This window comes from Sciurus carolinensis, chromosome 2 (assembly GCF_902686445.1).
Source record: "Sciurus carolinensis chromosome 2, mSciCar1.2, whole genome shotgun sequence".
In the NCBI taxonomy this organism is placed as follows: domain Eukaryota; kingdom Metazoa; phylum Chordata; class Mammalia; order Rodentia; family Sciuridae; genus Sciurus; species Sciurus carolinensis.
In genome coordinates this window covers 164,099,699-164,117,493 of record NC_062214.1, presented here as the reverse complement: position 1 = coordinate 164,117,493, position 17,795 = coordinate 164,099,699, and the positions used below count along the sequence as shown (strand labels likewise).

General features: G+C 46.9%; 1 protein-coding gene across 2 annotated transcripts in view; it reads left to right on the top strand.

The window, feature by feature from the left end:
* Sptb (spectrin beta, erythrocytic) overlaps window positions 1–17,795 on the top strand; it is a 117,333-nt gene that overhangs the window by 38,541 nt on the left and 60,997 nt on the right. Inside the window, exons 1-2 of one of the 2 annotated variants that reach the window (XM_047538088.1) lie at window positions 10,306–10,324; window positions 12,880–13,078. In XM_047538088.1, coding sequence (XP_047394044.1) covers window positions 12,931–13,078 — 148 coding nt within the window. In that variant the 5' untranslated portion in view covers window positions 10,306–10,324; window positions 12,880–12,930. Of the gene's footprint in view, window positions 1–10,305; window positions 10,325–12,879; window positions 13,079–17,795 lie in introns of those variants that run through there. The other variant, XM_047538086.1, reaches the window with a different exon arrangement.

Genomic DNA, 17,795 nt, shown 5'->3' with positions numbered 1-17,795 from the left:
GCCAGACTGCCTGGCTTTGAATTCCAGCTCCTTTACTTACAGGATGAAAGGCTGGGGCAAGTTGCTGACACTCTAAGCCTCAGTTTCCTGACCTATCAAGTGGGGATAAGGAGGGGGCCTCCTCTCAGGGATGTCCTGAGGATTCCACGTGATGGTGTTTGCAAAGCCCAGTCAGTAAATATTCCCTTCATATCAGAGAGCCGGGTGGGAAATCTAGAGCACAGAGAGCAGGAGCCAGTTTCTCCAGCTGTGCCAATAAGGAATGTGCTCTCTTTAAGAGCACAGATACAGCACCCACTCAGGAAATACTTAATTGATATTCGTATTGATACTGCATCACATTATTTTTTAAGTTAGTGATGAAAGGATGGAGATAGCAGCAAATGTACATGCGGTAGACAACATCCCTCTGGTGCTAGGGCCTCTTCCCTAGAGGACTGCTCTGTTGCTGCTGTTCATTAGTCCAGTGCTTGACACATGGACTCCAGAAGCAAGGAGTTCAGTGCGTGTGTGCCGCGAGTGAAGGAATGGTGCAGAAAGTGCTCTGGGAGCCGTGACTTGGCCAGGAGTGTGTGAACATGGGTTCTCCTTCCGGTCACAAGGAGGCTCCTTGGAATGCCTCAGGGTTCTTTTTGGGAACTGGTCCCCTCCAAGAACGAGCACAGCTTTCTGAATTTGCACTACAAAGCTTGGTTATGTTGATGATCATGCATTTGAAGCAGCCAATATTATCTCTGTGACTTTTAAGACTTTTTTGCTTTTTTAGTGTTTAAACCATGAATCTAAATAAATGCCACAAAACCCTGCACTCTTTGCTGTCCCTTCCATAAGCAGAGACTCAAATAAGTGTGTCAGTAACATTGAGTATTCTCGATGGCCAGAGAGGCAAGGAGCAGCCAACCCCTTGTAGGGATCCAAAGTGGAAGTGGACCATCAACAGTCTCTGTCTGTCTTGTGAGAAGGCGGAGCTCCGCTTCTGAATGGACACGCCATGAAACAGGGCACAAGCCACGCTCTCTGAAGACCTGAGTTCCAGCCTTGGCTCTGCTACCCAAAAACTTGACCTCCAACTCTTAGTTTATCTAACTGTAGTTAAGATTAATAGTACCTCTCCTTCCTATCTCACAGGGTGATAAGAAGGACCAAAGAGGAGTCACATGAGGAAACCTTCTGATAAATGTTGTTTATATTGAATAATAAAAACCATCATTCCCTATTATAAACTGTTTCTTCTACAAAGACTTCTCTAGTTTCTCTAGCTTTAAATATTCTTTCCTACCTCTGAAATCCCATGGCACTTTATTTATGCTTCCCTTTTGACGTTTACATAATTCTGTCTTATTCTGTCATTATTTATTCTATATCTTAGGCAACCTGAGGGCAGAATTCATGTATATACCATATTTATAGCCTCCATTACAGTACCTTGCTTGAGAAAACCTCCCATTACTGAAAAATAAGCTGAAATAATTATTCTACATCACTATTATTGTCAGAACAGTTAATAACAATGGGTCTGCCAGGTAGTAGATGCTCTAGAATTTTTTAGTCATGTTTGTTTATATTTTTAGTCTTATTATTTTGTTTTTAGATTTTTTGAGGCTTAATTTACATGTGATGAAATTCACTCATTTCCATGTACATTTCTTCTGTAGATTGTTTTTTATTTTTCTTGACATTTTTTTATCAGTAAGTAAAATTCCATTGTATGGAGGTACTGTGTTTGGTAGATCCATTCACCAGTTGATGAACATTTAGGTTGTTTCCAATTTCAGGTCAGTATAAATAAAGCCACCATAAATATTTTCATAGAGGTTTTTGTGTGAATGTAAGTCTGCATTTCTCTTAGGTAAATACTTAGAAGAGGAATGCTGAGCCATATGGCAAATGCATGTTTAATTTTATAAGCAACTGCTAGACTGTTTCCAAAGTGGCAATATAAGCAATGTATGGTAGTTCCAGTTTCTTTGTATCCTGATCAATACTTGTTAAATTGTCAGGTTTTTTTAAGCCATTCAATGGGTGTATAGCAGTATCTCGTGGTTTTAATTTGCATTTCCCTAATGACAAATGAAATCAAGTATCTTTTCATATGTTTGTTTGCCATCTATACATCTTTTTTGGTGAACCATCTGCAAAAATCTTTTGCTCATTTTTAATTGAGGCTTGTTTTCTCTTTAATGAGGTTTGAGAGTTCTTTATCAGATACATGTTTTGCAAATATTTCTTCCCAGTTTATCATTGGTATTTTCATTCTCCTAGCAATGTCTTTTTGGTGGTCCCGTTTATCAAAATTTTTCTTTTATGATACCTGTTCTTTTATGGATTATGCTTTTGGTGCTGGTTCAAAAATATTTTGCTTACCCCTGTATTGCTAATATTTCTTCCTGCTTTTTTTCTAGAGGTTTTATAGTTGAGGTTTTACATTTAAATGTATAATATTTTGAGTGATATTTGTGTATGGTGTGAGGTTGGCCAAGGTTCACTGACTTTGCATATGGCTGTCCAGCATTGTTCATTAAAGTCTATCCTTCTTCCATGAAGTTGTTTTCACACCTCTGTCAGAAATCAGTTGATCATATATGTCAATCTATTTCTGGATTCTCTTCTGTTCCATTCATATACTTCTCCATGCTTTTGTCAGACTTTCCTGTCTTGATAACTATACCTTTATGCTAAGTTTTTAAACCAGGTAATGTCAGTTCTCTAGTTTTTGTTCTTTTCAAAATGTTTGTGATTATTCTATTTTTTAACTATTTCATAGAAATTTCAAAATCAGTTTATTGATTTCTACCAAAATGTTCTGTTGGGATTTTGATTGGCATTGCATTGAATTTATAGATCAGTTTGGGGTGAATTGATATCTTAACAATATTGGCTTTTCCAATACCTTAGGCATTGGATATATTTCTACTTATTTAGATTTTTGAGTTTCATCAGTATTTTGTGTTTCTCACCCTATAGATCTTGCACATATTTTTGTATACTTACAGCTAAATATTTAATGGATTTTGGGTATGCTATTGTTCAGTAAGTATTTGTTGAATTCATGAATAAATAAACAGTGCCAACCTACTTGTGAGTACCTGTCTTGGCTCTGTAATCAAATACAAGATGTTAAGATAGGGTTGGAAAATTCACAAATTTCTCAGTTATAGACAGGTCAGCAGTGAGGTAAGAGGTCTAAGTATAACTCTAAAAGGCAGGAAATCTGGATTTCATTTGATACCCTCCCTGCCACATTCTTTAATCTTGATTAAATATTAGATATTTTAACCAGGTAATCCCAGCAGCTCAGGAGGCTGAGGTAAGAGGATCATGAGTTCAAAGCCAGCCTCAGCAAAAGTGAGGTACTAAGCAACCCAGTGAGACCCTATCTCTAAATAAAATACGAAAAAGAGCTGTGGATGTGGTTCAGTGGTTGAGTGCCTCTGGGTTCAATCCTTGGTACCAAAAAAAAAAAAAAAAAAAAAAAGATATTTTATTTATTTTAACAGCTTCTCCCTGGCCTGGGTCTGCCTGCTAGCACAAGTTGTAGGTTAAGAAATCTATACCTTTCAGGGACAGAAAGAGTCAAAGTGACTTTCTCAGTAGGTGCCATAGATAGTTGCCTCCCTTGCATGATCTGAGGTGCTGAATAGTCTGTCTGACCAGCTGTTTCTCACCCATTGGCCTGATCTGGCTCCAGAACTGCCTCTTTTATATCATGCCTTTTAGTCCTTTGTGTAAGGTGTTATATTTCCATAAGGCCTTAATCATGTGGTCCATGGGAGATGTGGGTACTTACATTTATTCCATCTGATTAACATGTATCAATCGAGGCCCTTTCAGACCTCCAAAGTGAAATGGCGTCCTTCCCTCAAGGAGCTTACAACCATAGGGAATTAGGTCATCCAAGTCAGTTTTGCTTGGAAGCAGCCAAGGCTGATAGTCTGTGAAAGGCGTGCCGCGTGGGTGGCTCAGCTCACTGAGGAGCCTGACTTTGGGGTCGGCTAGTGAAGCGAGGATGCCTGAGGAAGGAGTGAAAGGAAAAGAGGACCACAGAAGGGACATCGGGGTAATGACAATAAACTCCACCTACTATATTCCTTGCTTTTTGCCATGAGAGCTACTTGATCAAACTCAAAATCTTGATACCAAGAGATACAGTGTGTAATTTATTAATAACAATACCTCGGGCTACATAGTACTATAGGGTTTATACATCGTTGTCACATAACTTCATGCAATCTTGTACAGCCACTTCATGCAGTAGGTCGTGAATGGCCTAATTAGGTACTAACTGCTCCAATAAAGAACTGCAAAATGAGGTTCTTGCTTACATCATGAACAACTAAGTCAGTGTGAATCAAGGGAGAAGCTTGCTTCCCAAGTTCCTTTCATCCTTACATGCCTGGAAGACTGGTCCCAGCAGGAACCAGCTCAGGACTGGAGCTGCTGTCCCTTGGGGACACCTTCCCATTTGTCCCCAGAGGACAGCTCCACAGAGTCAGGCTCTACACCCTGGCCAGCGATGGGAAAATCCCCTGGCCAGCATCCGTTCCCTCAGGAGTCCTTGTGGGCTCCAGCAACTTCTAAAAGATGAGTTTTAATTATTATAAAAGCTCCAACATGAATGAATAACTAAATTGGCACCCTTCACTCATATATTATTTATAGGTTAGACTTTTAAAATAGCTCTTCTCGTTTGCGTGGCAGAGATGTCGGGACAGAAACCAACTCCGTGACTGGCATTTCTGTGACACGAGGAAGGAAACATGAAAGGCTTCTCAGCAGCACAGAGTTGGGGGGAGAGGCTGCCGCTCTCATTGGATTTGCGGCTGAGGATGTTGAGGTGCCCGTTAAGCCAGAGCTGCTCTGAGGGGTTTCGAGATGTGTAGAGATTTGTGGGAGCTTGGGCCTCGATGCCACTGCCCATCCCTTCCACCATGTGGTCCAGCAGCAGAGGAAGAGGCCTCTGGGAATGTGTGGTTGAGGCAGCAGGGGCCACTAGGACAACACCGGGCATTATGGTGAACCGATCCTTGGCACTTCTGCCACATGTAGCATTTCCAGCCATCTGGACCTGCAGATTGGCCTCCAAATAGTGTGTTCTCAGCACAAGTGGCCCTTAGCATCTCACAGAGCAGCACTTTGCGTTTCTCGGTTCTCATCTACTTATTCAACATACGGTTTTCAGCCCCATTTCAGGTGTCCGCCATGATGCTGGGGCCAGTCCACACCAGCACCAGTAGGGTGCAAGATTCTGTCTCCCCAGTGCCACTGACATCTGGCATTCTCTAGTGGGCTAATACTTGCCTGTAACATCTCCCTGCTTTAATCTGAGCTTCCCAGGTCGCTGGGAAGTTTGAATGTTTTCATGGGATCTTAGCCTTTTGGTTTCCTCTTTTATAAATGACGCTTTCATGTCCTTGGCAATTTTCTCAAGTGCTTTGACTCTGAAATGGAGATAGAGGATGGCCAGGAGATTTATTTAAGGTGGGAAGAACTCAAACATGTTAAGATGAAGATGGAAGGACTTCTTTCTCCCAGGTGGGGCAGAGGAAGGACGGTGGGGATCTAGCCTCACCTGACTGGGGCAGTGAGGTTGCGGGGAGGGGAGCTGGTGCACGGGCCACTCCCAGCTTTCAGCCTGTTTTGACTGTCCCTTGCACTAGAGGTCTCATGGAGTTGGACAGGAGGGAGAAGGTAACCCACTTAGATTCTGAGAAAATGCTCTATATTATGTTTTTTAAAATATTTTATTTTAGTTGTAGATAGACACAATACCTTTATTTTCCCTATTTTTATGTGGTGCTGAGGATCAAACCCAGCATCTCACATGTGCTAGGCAGGTGCTCTTCCACTGAGCCACAGTCCCAACTCTATATTATGATTTTAAATGGTGAAAACTGTATTTGTTTTATAGTGCCAGGGGAGGGACACGATGGTAAAATTTCAGTGTATGGGATGTGGCACAAATAAAGTTGTACAGGCACATGACAGAGTGGTAGGGTTCATGACGTAGACCCTCCTGACTGAGAGTAGTCAGCGTAAAGGAGAGTTTGAGCTCAGCCCCAGTGGTGTGGCTTCAGGTTCGACTGTGTTGTTGGAAGCTGACGGAGGAAGGGTGTTTATAGGAGGGGCTGTGCAGGGGGTTGAAGTGGCAGAACATGGGCCAAGGGGAACATGGGCCAAGGGGGACCATTGCACAAGGCCAGGAAAAAGTGGTGAGGGCCTGCAAGGAACTAGAAGCTTTAGAACATAAAGAAATGATGATTGAAAGTTGCTTTAGAGGCATGACCACTGGCCTTGGTGATGAACAGATGCTGAACAAGCGCTTAAATGGGATAACTGAAGAAGTGCGTGCATGGGCCAAGGAACATGGTGGAAGAGGCTTAAAGAAATTCTAGAGCTTGAGATTAGGTCTCTAGGAGTGAGATATTTATTGAGCACCTCCTACATCCCAGGTACAGCAGTAAGATACCAGAAAAGAATAATGAATGAGGGGCTGGGGATATAGCTCAGTTGGTAGAGTGCTTGCCTTGCAAGCACAAGGCCCTGTGCTCAATCCCCAGCACCGCAAAAACAACAACAACAACAACAAAAAAAAAAAGAATAATGAATGAGGCATTCGTGGCTGCCACATACCAGGAGCCTATTGTCTATGCAAGGAGAGTGAGGGGGGAAGCAAACCAACAGATATCTGAATCAGCACGGTTAGGGTAAGCCCTGTGGAGTTATGCACAGTGCCAAGACCCAGGATAATGGGGGGGGGTGGCTTCCTTAGAAGGGGCCCCACATTTTTGTCAGGGACACCACACACTATGGTGTCCTCCATGATGCATCCAGTCAGAGGCACACAATGCCAACTTGTCCTGTTCTTGGTGCTACTGAGATTCATCAGAGAATTCAGGTGTTCAGAACTCGATCCTTCCCCCATCAACCTGTTACCTAATGGTTTTATTTTTGCGTATGCTAGGTGAGTGCTTTCCGAGAGGAGCCACCGCTTCAGCTTAATGGTTTTATTTTTGATGATTTTTTTCTGAATCAATCATTTCATTAATTATTCTTGACGTCTTCCAGTGTTAAGACCTCACTATTTCCCATAGTGTTCATCAGAGAAGAGAGAAGTCAATATATGTTATTGGGGAAAAGTCCTCATGGAACAAGAGAAATTGGGTATTTGACTCTTCAATTCAGTTACTGTAGAATGCTCCTTTTTCTGGGAAGTGAGTCAGGACAGATGAGAGGAAGTAGGACTGGATAGTAACGGCTTTTTGTAAATGTAGATATCGAGCGTAGGAATCCCAATAGAGGATAATCTTTGAAAACTGTATACAGGTTGAGTATCTCTTCTCTGAAATGTTTGGAACCAGAAGTGTTTGGGATTTCAGAGTTTGGAATATTTGTGTATACATAGTCAGATATCTTGGGAATGGGACTCAAGCCTAAGTGTACAATTTATTTATGTTTCATATACATCTTACAGCTTGAAGATAATTTTATAAAATGATTTTTGTGAGCCTGAGTATTGACCATGACTGGTTGCATGGGGTCATAGTGGCATCATGTCAGCACTCAAAAAGTCTCAACTTCTGGAGCATTTCTGATTTTAGATTTTCAGATTAGGGATGCTCAACCTGTATATCAGAATAGAACCTCTCCTCTTGCCTTCAGTGTTTCCCACTGGGTGTTTGTCTCTGGGCAGGATGAGAGGTGCTGATAGACACCGTTGTTAAGACAGCGAACTGGTGAGCCAGCCCCTTTTCCAGAGCTGAGTGGCACCTGTTCCCCAGCCAAATTCCTGTAAGAGCGGTTGGAGCCACGTTCCCACCACCCCACTGCTATTCCAGCAGCTGTAGCATAACTGGAGCCAGTTCTTAGTAGGAGATTTTTCCATGGTGAGAGTGAACAAGTCATGACATGTGGGTCTGAAACCCCTGACTGGTGACAGAAACCAGAGCAGAAGGATCTGGGGTAGGCCTCATCCAATAGCAGTGAACGAGAATGACCAGGATATTGCAAACGCATGGGGATCCTTAATGGTGGCAGCCATGCACAGGAATCTTGGGGCTTGAAGAATCCTAAATTGTGTCCTGTTGCTGATGGACCTGTAGCTGGCTGGGTTAGGATAGGAACCACAGGGCACGCAAAGCAGAGTGTGCCCTGGGGCAGAGGAATGGCTTAGGTAGGCACTGCTGGTTACGTCCAACTGCTGGAAAGCCCATCCACACTTGGCATATTTATCTGGACCTCACCATCACCCTACGGTGGTAAAACTTTCCTGTTCTGCTGCCCTGGAACCATGTGCTCAGTCTTAGCCATATTAAGATTGAGCTGTAGTTTCTATGTAGAGATGTCTGGTAGGAGGATGGAAGTGCCAGACCAAACCATGGGGGTGGAGAGGAGGTTAGGGCTACAAGTAGATTTAGATAAGAACTAGGTGGCGGCCTCGCATCTGTTTTAGCAGGTGTATGTGTGTGCTTATGTATTCCTTCTTTAGGTGTCTGTGAATATGCAGTGAGATTATGATCAGAGGAAGTGGAAGGGGGCTGTTCCTTCATTGGTGCTGCTTTGGCAGATAAGTTACCAGGGGAACTTCAGGATTTAATCTCCCGACTTGGGTTGCCATAGAACCCAAATAGGCTAAAAGCAGGTTTAGGGTAGAAGAAGGGGCAGGGCAAACCAGAAAGCAAGTGAGGGGGCAAAACTTACAAATAGAGAGAAAATAAAAGAGTGGGTCTAAACTCTGTTTAAGGATATTAGGGCTGCATCGACCTACACCTCAGCCCCACCGAGGAAGAGTGGCAACACCATCTATGGCTCCCATTGCCCAGTGCTGAAGGAGATCTGTGCTTTGTTGCTTCCTGCTAATGTGTGCCCAGGAAAGAGAAGGGGATACTGGTTACTTTGTTGTGGGGGGTGGCTGGTTAGGAGAGGGAGAGAAGAAAAGAGTGTCCTTTCTGCTCTGAATTGTGGGGAGGGTGATGTGAGACCTAACTCAGCCTGGCAGGGAGAGCGCTGCGACCACTACCATTTCCTCTCACCACCCCAGTTAGATGCATGTGAGCCTGAGATGGCAAGGCATAGCACTTGACCCAGTGGCAGATGGGTTCCCTCGGTTCTGGGGACAAGCAGGAAGGGCAGAGCTGTGGATTGCATCAGTGATGTTGTGAAATTCGTTTACCAAGCAAGCGTCCCCTTAGAGAGTGAGCACTCTGTGGATAGGCAAGTTTACAGGGACCCATCCTACTCAAAATATCACCTGGGGACAGGTGGTGGCAGAAACTCACAGATAACGGTGACTGGAGTTGGCACCACTCAGCTGCTAGACAGGCAGGCGGATGAACAGGACAGGTGAACTTCCCTGGGCATGGAGTCACATAGACCAGGGAATCCCCACCCTACACTTTGACAAGGAATCTGGTGGCTTAAGAGGAGGACCTCTTGGGGGCTTGAGGGTAAAGTAGGGAATGAATGGAACAAGAGCTACTTCCTATGCCTTTTATCCCCTGAGTTTGCTAACAGGGGCATGAGGTCTAATTTTAGCTGTGTACTTACAGTCCTCTATGACTCATGGAGGGCCCCTCCAGATGCACAGATGACTTACATCCTTGAAAATGTGACCAGACCATTCCATCTCCAATTTTCCCTCAGGTATCGACTTGAATGTCATTGCCAAGGCTCCTCATCTGATTAGGTGCTCCCTCCATAATTCCCCAACGCATCCTATTCTTTTTAGTCACAGTGGTTTCTTTATAGTTGGGGCCAATGTGACAGTCATGGAAATAGACATGGTTGACACTGAGAAAGCAGGGTCGAATTTGGTTTCGGGCACTTCTTGGGGGTTTTCTTTCTGGAATGACCATCTGTATGTAGCTTTCCTGTTTTCTTATTTTCTTCCTCTCTGCTTCTCCCACCTGATTCTCTGAGAGCTTCCCTGCCTGAGCTCATTGCCTCCGCCCCATTTACCATCTGGGCAGGGGCTGGGGTGGGCCTGGGGTGGGGGCAGGAGGAAGAAGAGGGCCTGCCTTTCACTTTTGAATCTTCTGTCCTTGGTGTTTGTCTTTAGGGAACTGACCCTTCCAAAAACAAACAAACAAACAGTTGTGTATTTAAACACGTGTTTTTTTCACATTCCTGGCAGCCGCGCTGCCTGGCTGCTGCCTTCTCTGAACCGAGGCTGCAGGAAGGATGGCGTTTTTAAGCAGGATGAATTGCTGTCGAGTCGCAACTCTTCTGCACCCGGGACCATCAATCTTGCCTTGAAGGCTGGTTTTGCTGGTCTGCCGGCTCTGGCTCATCTTTCTGGGGCAGACTTATTTACGGAGCCATGGCTAAGGTAATCTCACTCCCTGGCCCTGCAGCCTGGGCCTCTCTCGGCCACTCTTAAAAATAGCCCAGGATGAAGAGACAGAGAGAGAGAGAGAGAGAGAGAGATTGAGAGATAGCGCCAGGGTCTGGTTACCTCCTGTGCTCAGGGGCTGATCTCACCTCGCCTTCTGTGTCTGGCAGCTCGGTCCGTCTCAGGGGCTGCTGGACAGGATCATGGCCCTGCAGGAGATGGTCAGCCTGTCAGTCCCTCTCCAGCTCTGACTTCCAAGCCAGTGGTAGCTCCCCTTAAGGGACCAGGGGGAAGGCGTGGAGAGTAGAGAGTCCTTCCCAGTTCTCTTTGCTCAGTCAGTTGAGTGGGAAATCTCAGCCCTGGAAGCAGCATGCCCATTTATGGACAGCTATTCACAGGACAAGGGTGGTCTTGGGCATTGGCCTAGCATGGTGGGAATACAGTGTTGAGGGTAATAGCTGCTTTCCCCACCCCGCACTCTCCCTTCCCCCAGGTTGCAAACACCTTTGCCCATCCTGGCATCTGGGAATGCCCTCTATCCACAGGGCCATATTTTTTCCCCAAATGCATCCCTAAAACCCCTCCAGTGCATGGAGACAAACAAGGCTACAGTTTGGTCTTTGATCAAAATAAAGCAGTCATCCCCTCAATGACCTTGGGGAGGCCTCATCCTGTGTTAGGCCTTGTTTTCTCTCTCATGTAATTAGGTGGATAATGCTGGCTCCTGTCTCGCCTCCAAGGGATGTGGTGGGATTGATTAATCAGACTGGGGGAAGAAGAGTCCAAAGTGACCCTGAGTCTGAAAACCAAGGGCTACAGCCCTGCAGCTCTGCCCAGGCTGGCGAGCAGGTCTCCTTTTGTGTGTGTCTGTTCCTGCTTGGGTGTGTGTGTACCGGTGGGTGAGTGTGGGAAGTGAGCCTGTATGTGAGAATGAGATACGTGTCCCCCACAGTTCACTGGTTGTCAACATCTGTCATTTGCCTGCCAGCCTGCCTCCAGCCCCCACCTTCCTTTCGCTCTCTTGGATGTGAAGACTCCTGGCCCCCTGTTCTCTCTTTCAGACTCTTTCTTAGCCGAGCTCCCTAAGCTCCAGGGAGACACCTGAATGGCAGGTGCAGATGAGATAATCAGTCATTTTCCAGAGGCTCAGAGCACTGAAGAGCCAGCAAGCCCCTCCAGCTCCCCTCTCGCTTTTCTTCCCTGACCCTCCCTCATGCTCTAGTTACTTCTTAAGCCTCCTCAATCTTCTGTTTGTTCGGCCTGCAGAACTTTGCATCTGCTCCTTATTCCCTTCATTTGGACTCCTATTCCTTTCCACCTGTCCCTTGTGGGTACTTCCAAGTTTCCTTGAGCAATCACCTTAAATTTCCCTTCCTGACACCCAGTCCCCACCTTACCACTTTCTCTCCCAGTAGTGGCACATGGCACACCTCAATGTAATTGCTCATTTAATTGACTGTTGCCCTTGTCAGGTCATAAGTTCTATAGGGACAAGATCGTGGTGTGTGGGCAGTCCTAGGGATCAAGCCCAGTGCCTCATGCATGCTAGGCAAGTGCTCTGCCTCTGAGCCACACCCCCAGCCCAGGACATGGCCCTTCTTGTCTTATGCACAACTACCTAGCACAGTGCCTGCCTCCTCATTTGGGTTTGGCACACATTTGAGTTAATTATGAGTGAATGAATGAGCAAGCAGAAAGGAGTGCTAGGCAGGTGATGCTCTTAATGCCCATGCTCATTGCAGAGGTAACCGACCCACAGCCCTGTTGATGTCCGTGGACTACCCCTCCAACCATCTCAGCCCCTCATGCCGATGGCCCTCACGGACCACGGGCTGTTTGGTCTGACCTGGGATTCAACAGGAGATCTTGTTCCAGCACCTGGGCGCACTTCAAAGAGGGCAAAAACAAGAGCTCAGCTTTCAGAATATTGGGTGCCCAGGAAAGAACTGAGGACTCTTGAGCAGCCTCAATGAGGAGTAGACCCCCCCTCCCCTGCAGTGTGAGCAGCTGCCTGGACTGGTGGCATCCGTGGCAGCTTGAGGCTCGCAGCCACCACCCCCACACACTCCAGTTCCTATTGAACTCAACCGACTTCCAGCTTCTCCCTTCTCCTTGCCTGTTCCCATCTCCCCCACCACGCTGCTCCTGGCCCCGGTACTCAGGGTGGGGGCTGCTTTTCCCAGCTCGTCCTCCACCGGCCTCTGGCTCTGAAGAGAGCTGCGCCTCTTGCTTCCCCGGGTGGCAGCGGGTTTGGAGGAAATGGGCTCACTGCGACTGACTGACGTCTCCACCTGCTGGCCATCCTGACCCTTGCTGCATGCAGCTCTCCGTGTCTGTCCCCGCCACCACTGGCCGTTACTGTTGCTGCTGCTGCTGCTGCTGCAATATTTATAACACACGACCCAGAGACCCCGGTAGGAAGCATGCCCCAGCAGAGGACACGGCATGCAGCTCCCGCCAGGACCTGCTCCTGTTGGATGCTCCGAACAAGTTTCCCCTGAGGAAAAGTGCGAAGGGGTGGGGAGCTAACCCTCTGTGTTGCTGTCCCCTAGGGACCCTTCCATGAAGACTGAGGCCAGCATAGCTGCTAAGAACCTGCTGGCATGACATCAGCCACGGAGTTTGAAAACGTGGGCAACCAGCCACCGTACAGCCGGATCAATGCCCGCTGGGACGCCCCGGAAGATGAGCTGGATAATGACAACAGCTCAGCCAGGCTCTTTGAGAGGTCCCGGATCAAGGCCTTGGCAGGTACTGCTTGGGGCCACAGGGGTTAGAGAAGCATGTTCACAGTCCCAAGGTCCATGCCCCTCCCCATGACAGTGAAGCCTCTGTGCGTGTCCGGTGAGCCCTGGTGTGGCAGTGACAGAGATGTGTTTGCCAGGCTCAAAGAGGCTGGGCAGCCCTGGCAGGGAGCAGAGGCTCTAGCAGGCTTCCCCTGAACAGCCCCCACTTCCTCCCAGGAGCCTCTGAGGAGCAGGACAGAGCTGGAGTTGGTGCCAGGTGGGCTCCACCCTCTGCCTCTGTCCAGAGTGACCTGCGGCCAAAGTCAGAAGTATGAGAAAGTCTGGGCAAAGGAGTGTCTGAGTGCTGGACAGCCAGGCACAGATGCAAGGGGCCTCCTGTGCACCCCAGTTTCCTGCCTGGCCTTGGAGAGAAAAATTATCATTGTCCTCTCTGTGTTCCCAAAAGAAAAGAGTAATTCAATTGGAAATTGAGAAGAGATAGCATCCTTTCCACACTGCCTTGGAAAGAAGGGTTTTCTGCATGGAACCTCTCATCCTTAAACTGGAATTAGATTTGTACTTAGCAGGTTCATAATAGATTTTTTTTTCTCTCTCTCTCAGAGAGAATATCTTACATCTCTAGCAGAAATGGCTTCTCCTCCCCCTGCTGGCTGAGATCTGATTCTTGGGATTTTTTGTTTTTATTTTTTCCCACCAAACCTTGTGACTGTTGTTTCCCTGGAACTTGACTTGGGGTAACTAAATTCTGGCCCTATATCCTCGGCTAATAAATAGAGGCTGAGTATTCTGGGGGTGTGTGGGGAGCTTCCTTCCCCTAATTCACCCATCACAGCCCCACCTGTACCTGGTTCCCCATGGCTGATTGTGCCCATCTTGTGAGAAGAGCACAGCCTTACCCAGGAACACTTTCTGGAATGATTCTTGCACTGTTTCTTATGGTCCTGCTGGAACTTGAAGTTCATAGAAATCCTGCTCCTCCTCCTCTTCTTCCCTTCCACTCCCAGATACTGTGATCTCTGCTGACCTTGAGGCATGAGCAGGGCTCTAGTCCCTTCTGGAACCATAATGACCATTTATCTCAGAAATATCTAGGCTTCCCATTCCATAAAAGGAATATGGTGTCTCATCTCCCTTGTCATGACAGGAAGCTCACTAGGGGCTTGGCCATCACCCTTTTGGTCCTGTGCTTTACTGGAAGCTCCCTTTCTTCTTCCTTATCTCGCCCTCACCTTTTCTGATTCAAAACAATCCTTCCTTGGTTTTCCTTGGGGAAACATAATAGCAGTGATCCCTTGCTTTTGCTTATGACATTTAACCTCTTTAAATAACCAAACTAAACTGAAACCCTTGGTTTTGTCAGTTTGGTTTTATATTTCTGCTGGCTGGGTTTGGCTATGGTGACCCTGGTGATACAGATGGAGGGAGAGTGTTACCATGTTCCATGAGGTGTGCCAAAGAATGGAATGAGAAGTGGGACTGTCCTGTGTGGACATTATTTGATCTGTTTTATACATTACCTATATTTTAGGAAACAAGGTAAATTCCATTTTAATAGTTATTTATTGTACTCTTACTAGGTTTAAAGCTAAACCCCCAGCCAGACACAAAAGGATAGGAGTGAACCAAAGAGACGAATTCAATATAGCATCTGTCTCTAAGGAGTTTTAATCTATTAGGGAAAAATGAACGATGCTCACAATTAATTAGCCTGAGTAGAATTAGAGAATTGTAGGAAAGGCATATAATTTAAATAGCAATGAGAGAGCAAGGGAGGATATGCAGGGAGAATTGTTCCTAGAGGAGGCAGCCATCGAGCTGGGGAATGGAAAGGTGCCTGCAACTGGGATGGGCAGAGAGGCCGAGGGTTTCTCCAGTTGACCTGTGGGTGCAGTAGCCAGGACTGATCTGCCTGGGAAGCTGCTGGAGATGGATTCAAGGGACAAACACATCAAATGGAAACAACGGTTAGTCCTAGGTCCATCAGGAAAGAGCCTTCATTAACCGTGGCTTTGCCTGATTGAACCTACCCCTCACCAAGAGTGTGTGTGTGTCTATCTACCAAAGGATCTGAATGCCCCTGGAGAGTCTCCTTCCAGGACCTTAATGCTTCAGAACTTCTGGCTCACAAGTAAACACTTAAGTTTGAGGTCCTTTCAAGATTTTTACAAACAGCAAAGCAGTTTATTCTGAGAGCCCACCGGAGTGACCTCTGCTAGAAGCTAAAGCTTTGAAAAGATCCCAATAGTGGCTGACTGCGTGCATTCTACTGAGTGCAAGGTGAAGAAAGGAACTGTGTTCAGCTTCCCCAGTTTCGACTTCTTGACATTTTGTTTTCCTTCTGTACTGTCTTTGGGGTCACCTCAATAGTCCAGACAGGGACAAGCCTTTCCAATGAGGCCTTAGGAAGTGGAAGCTGCCTTTAGTCCCAGCATGTCAGAGTGTTCTATGATTGTTCTCCACTTGTAAGAATATTAAGCCCAGAAGGAATTTAGCCCCGTGTTCCTTATATAGTGGAGGCGGTCTGGTTGGAGGTTATATGTGAGGTGGAGGAGGTTGGTCTGGCGTTTTGCTCTGCAATTGAAGGTGTAGGGAGAGGAGGAAACTGTCACAAGAACCAGATTTGAGTCCTGAGTCCACCTCTCGTGCTACTGCTATGGAAGATCACTGGCTCAAACTCAATTTCCTGTTTTAAAAAATGAGACAGTAGTACTTTCCCAAGGTGGTCGTGAAAATCAAATAAAGTGTATAAAAATATTTCATCAATAATAAAATGCTAGGTAAATTTTGGATGTTCTTAATACTAAGAACATTTCCTGTAAATACTTTCTGTTCTTTCTCAGCCTCTTACGTTCAAGATCATCAGCTCAGTCTTTGTCCCAGTTACCTAGGCCTGTTCCCGGACCTGTTTCTTCTGCTTAACCCCCGCCTCCTTTGCCTGAGAAGTCCGGGGTTGTAAGAAGAACAAGGAGCAGGGAAAATAGGCAGAGGCTTATGCTTGAAGCTCTTTGCTCTGTGCCCTGCCCCTAGACCTTAGGCCCATGAGGTTGAAGCCTGTGCCAGGCAGGTCTTTCCCTCTATAGGGCCATCCAGTTCAGGACGGCAGCTGTGTCTCCACCATCCAACTGGATGACATGGGGGACCAAGAAACCAGAGGGTGATAGATGCTCTTCTGACTTGGCAGCTCCTCCAGGTCCTTCTCCACCCAGTGACCTGTGGTTAGGAGACCACTGGGCTATCAGGACTCTATCTTTTCTGCTCCTAAAGTCAACTTCCTCTCTGCTCTACAGGAAATATTCCCAGCTCTTCTTCCCTGGGCCTAAATATGCAAGCCATCTGGTTACTCCATTTTTGAAAAAAATATATAGAAATCTGACCTCTCTCGAGAATGAATGACTTTTGATTTGGAATGGGGACTCAGCCTGGCTAAAGTGAAGGACAAGTAGGGAAGAAAACTTGCAGAGGACTTGGAGTTGACCTTGGCAATGCCAAGGGGAGGGCTTGGAACCGGCAAGGGTATCTTCCTTAGATTCCTAAATAGATTTTGGCTTCTTAGCCTCAATCTCTTGTGACACTTCACAGGGTTAAGTGGTGGGTCACAGGGGACCATTCTACTCTGCTTTGATGACTGTCTTTGATGTCTTTCTGCCTTTTGGATCTGCTTGAAGGGATTAGAGGAAGGGGAGCAGTGGAGAAACCCAAGTTCCTGTCCTTCCAGAAGGGTCTAGCCTTTGTGTTATGGTAGGAAGGCTTCTGGTGTCTCCTAGAGCCACCGTCATTGTCACTGTTGCTCAAAGCTGGTTTTCTCACTCCCTTTTTCACCCTGGAAGCCACTCTGTAAACAAGTGGCCGTCCAGATGAGGGATGAAGCACTGTAGACTGCAGGGAAGGACCAGCCAGAGTGCCTGTCCTCTGTACTCTCTCTCCTCAGGGCAGAGGCCCCTGCCTGCCTGCGCATCCCTCCCTGCACCAGGTTACGTCCCCCACTGACTCTGGTGAGGATGCCTCCGGGCAGAAGTGACCCAGCAGGGAGAGGAGGGGGAGGGGGGACGCAGTAGCAAGATGCCCCCAAAGGAGAAGCCCTGTGCATTAGCCTCCCTCTATTCTTTCCTCCCACCCCCTCTTCCTTCCTGCTCCCTCTGCCCTGCACATGCACACAGCTCAGCACCCTGGCCTCCATGTGCCCCCTGCTGGGTGATTTATGGCTCCTTAGTGCACAGAGGCGTCTAGAAGGTAGCAGCACATAGAGCAGTCCAGAGCCTCCTGAGAGGGACCTGAGAGGACGGCGAATGACAGGCTCTGTCGCAGTCTTTCTCCTGTTCCTTATCCACTCAAGCAATTGCTAAGGGAGAAACTAAACAAAGCTCCTTCGTTAAAAAATGAGTGTGTGACATCACGCAGCCTGCTCCATTTTGCTTTTAAATTAGAATCCAGGGATGTCTGAAATTGGAGGCGAACTTCCTCTCTGCATTATGTCCTGTAGCCTTCTTCCTGGAAATGGGAGGAGGCCCAGTGGTGAGGGTAGATGAGGACAAGCCCAAGAATGTAACAGGGTAGCAGGTGCCTGGCAGGCCGTGGTCCTGTGCTCGGAAGCACAGAGTTGCTGCCATTTTGAACCTTGACCATCTTCCTGACCCACTGTGTCCAACTCAAGGTTAAGTTCTGTAACCAGCAGATATTACGTCAGAGCCTCAGGACGGTGGGCCTCAGACCCTGCTGCTCCC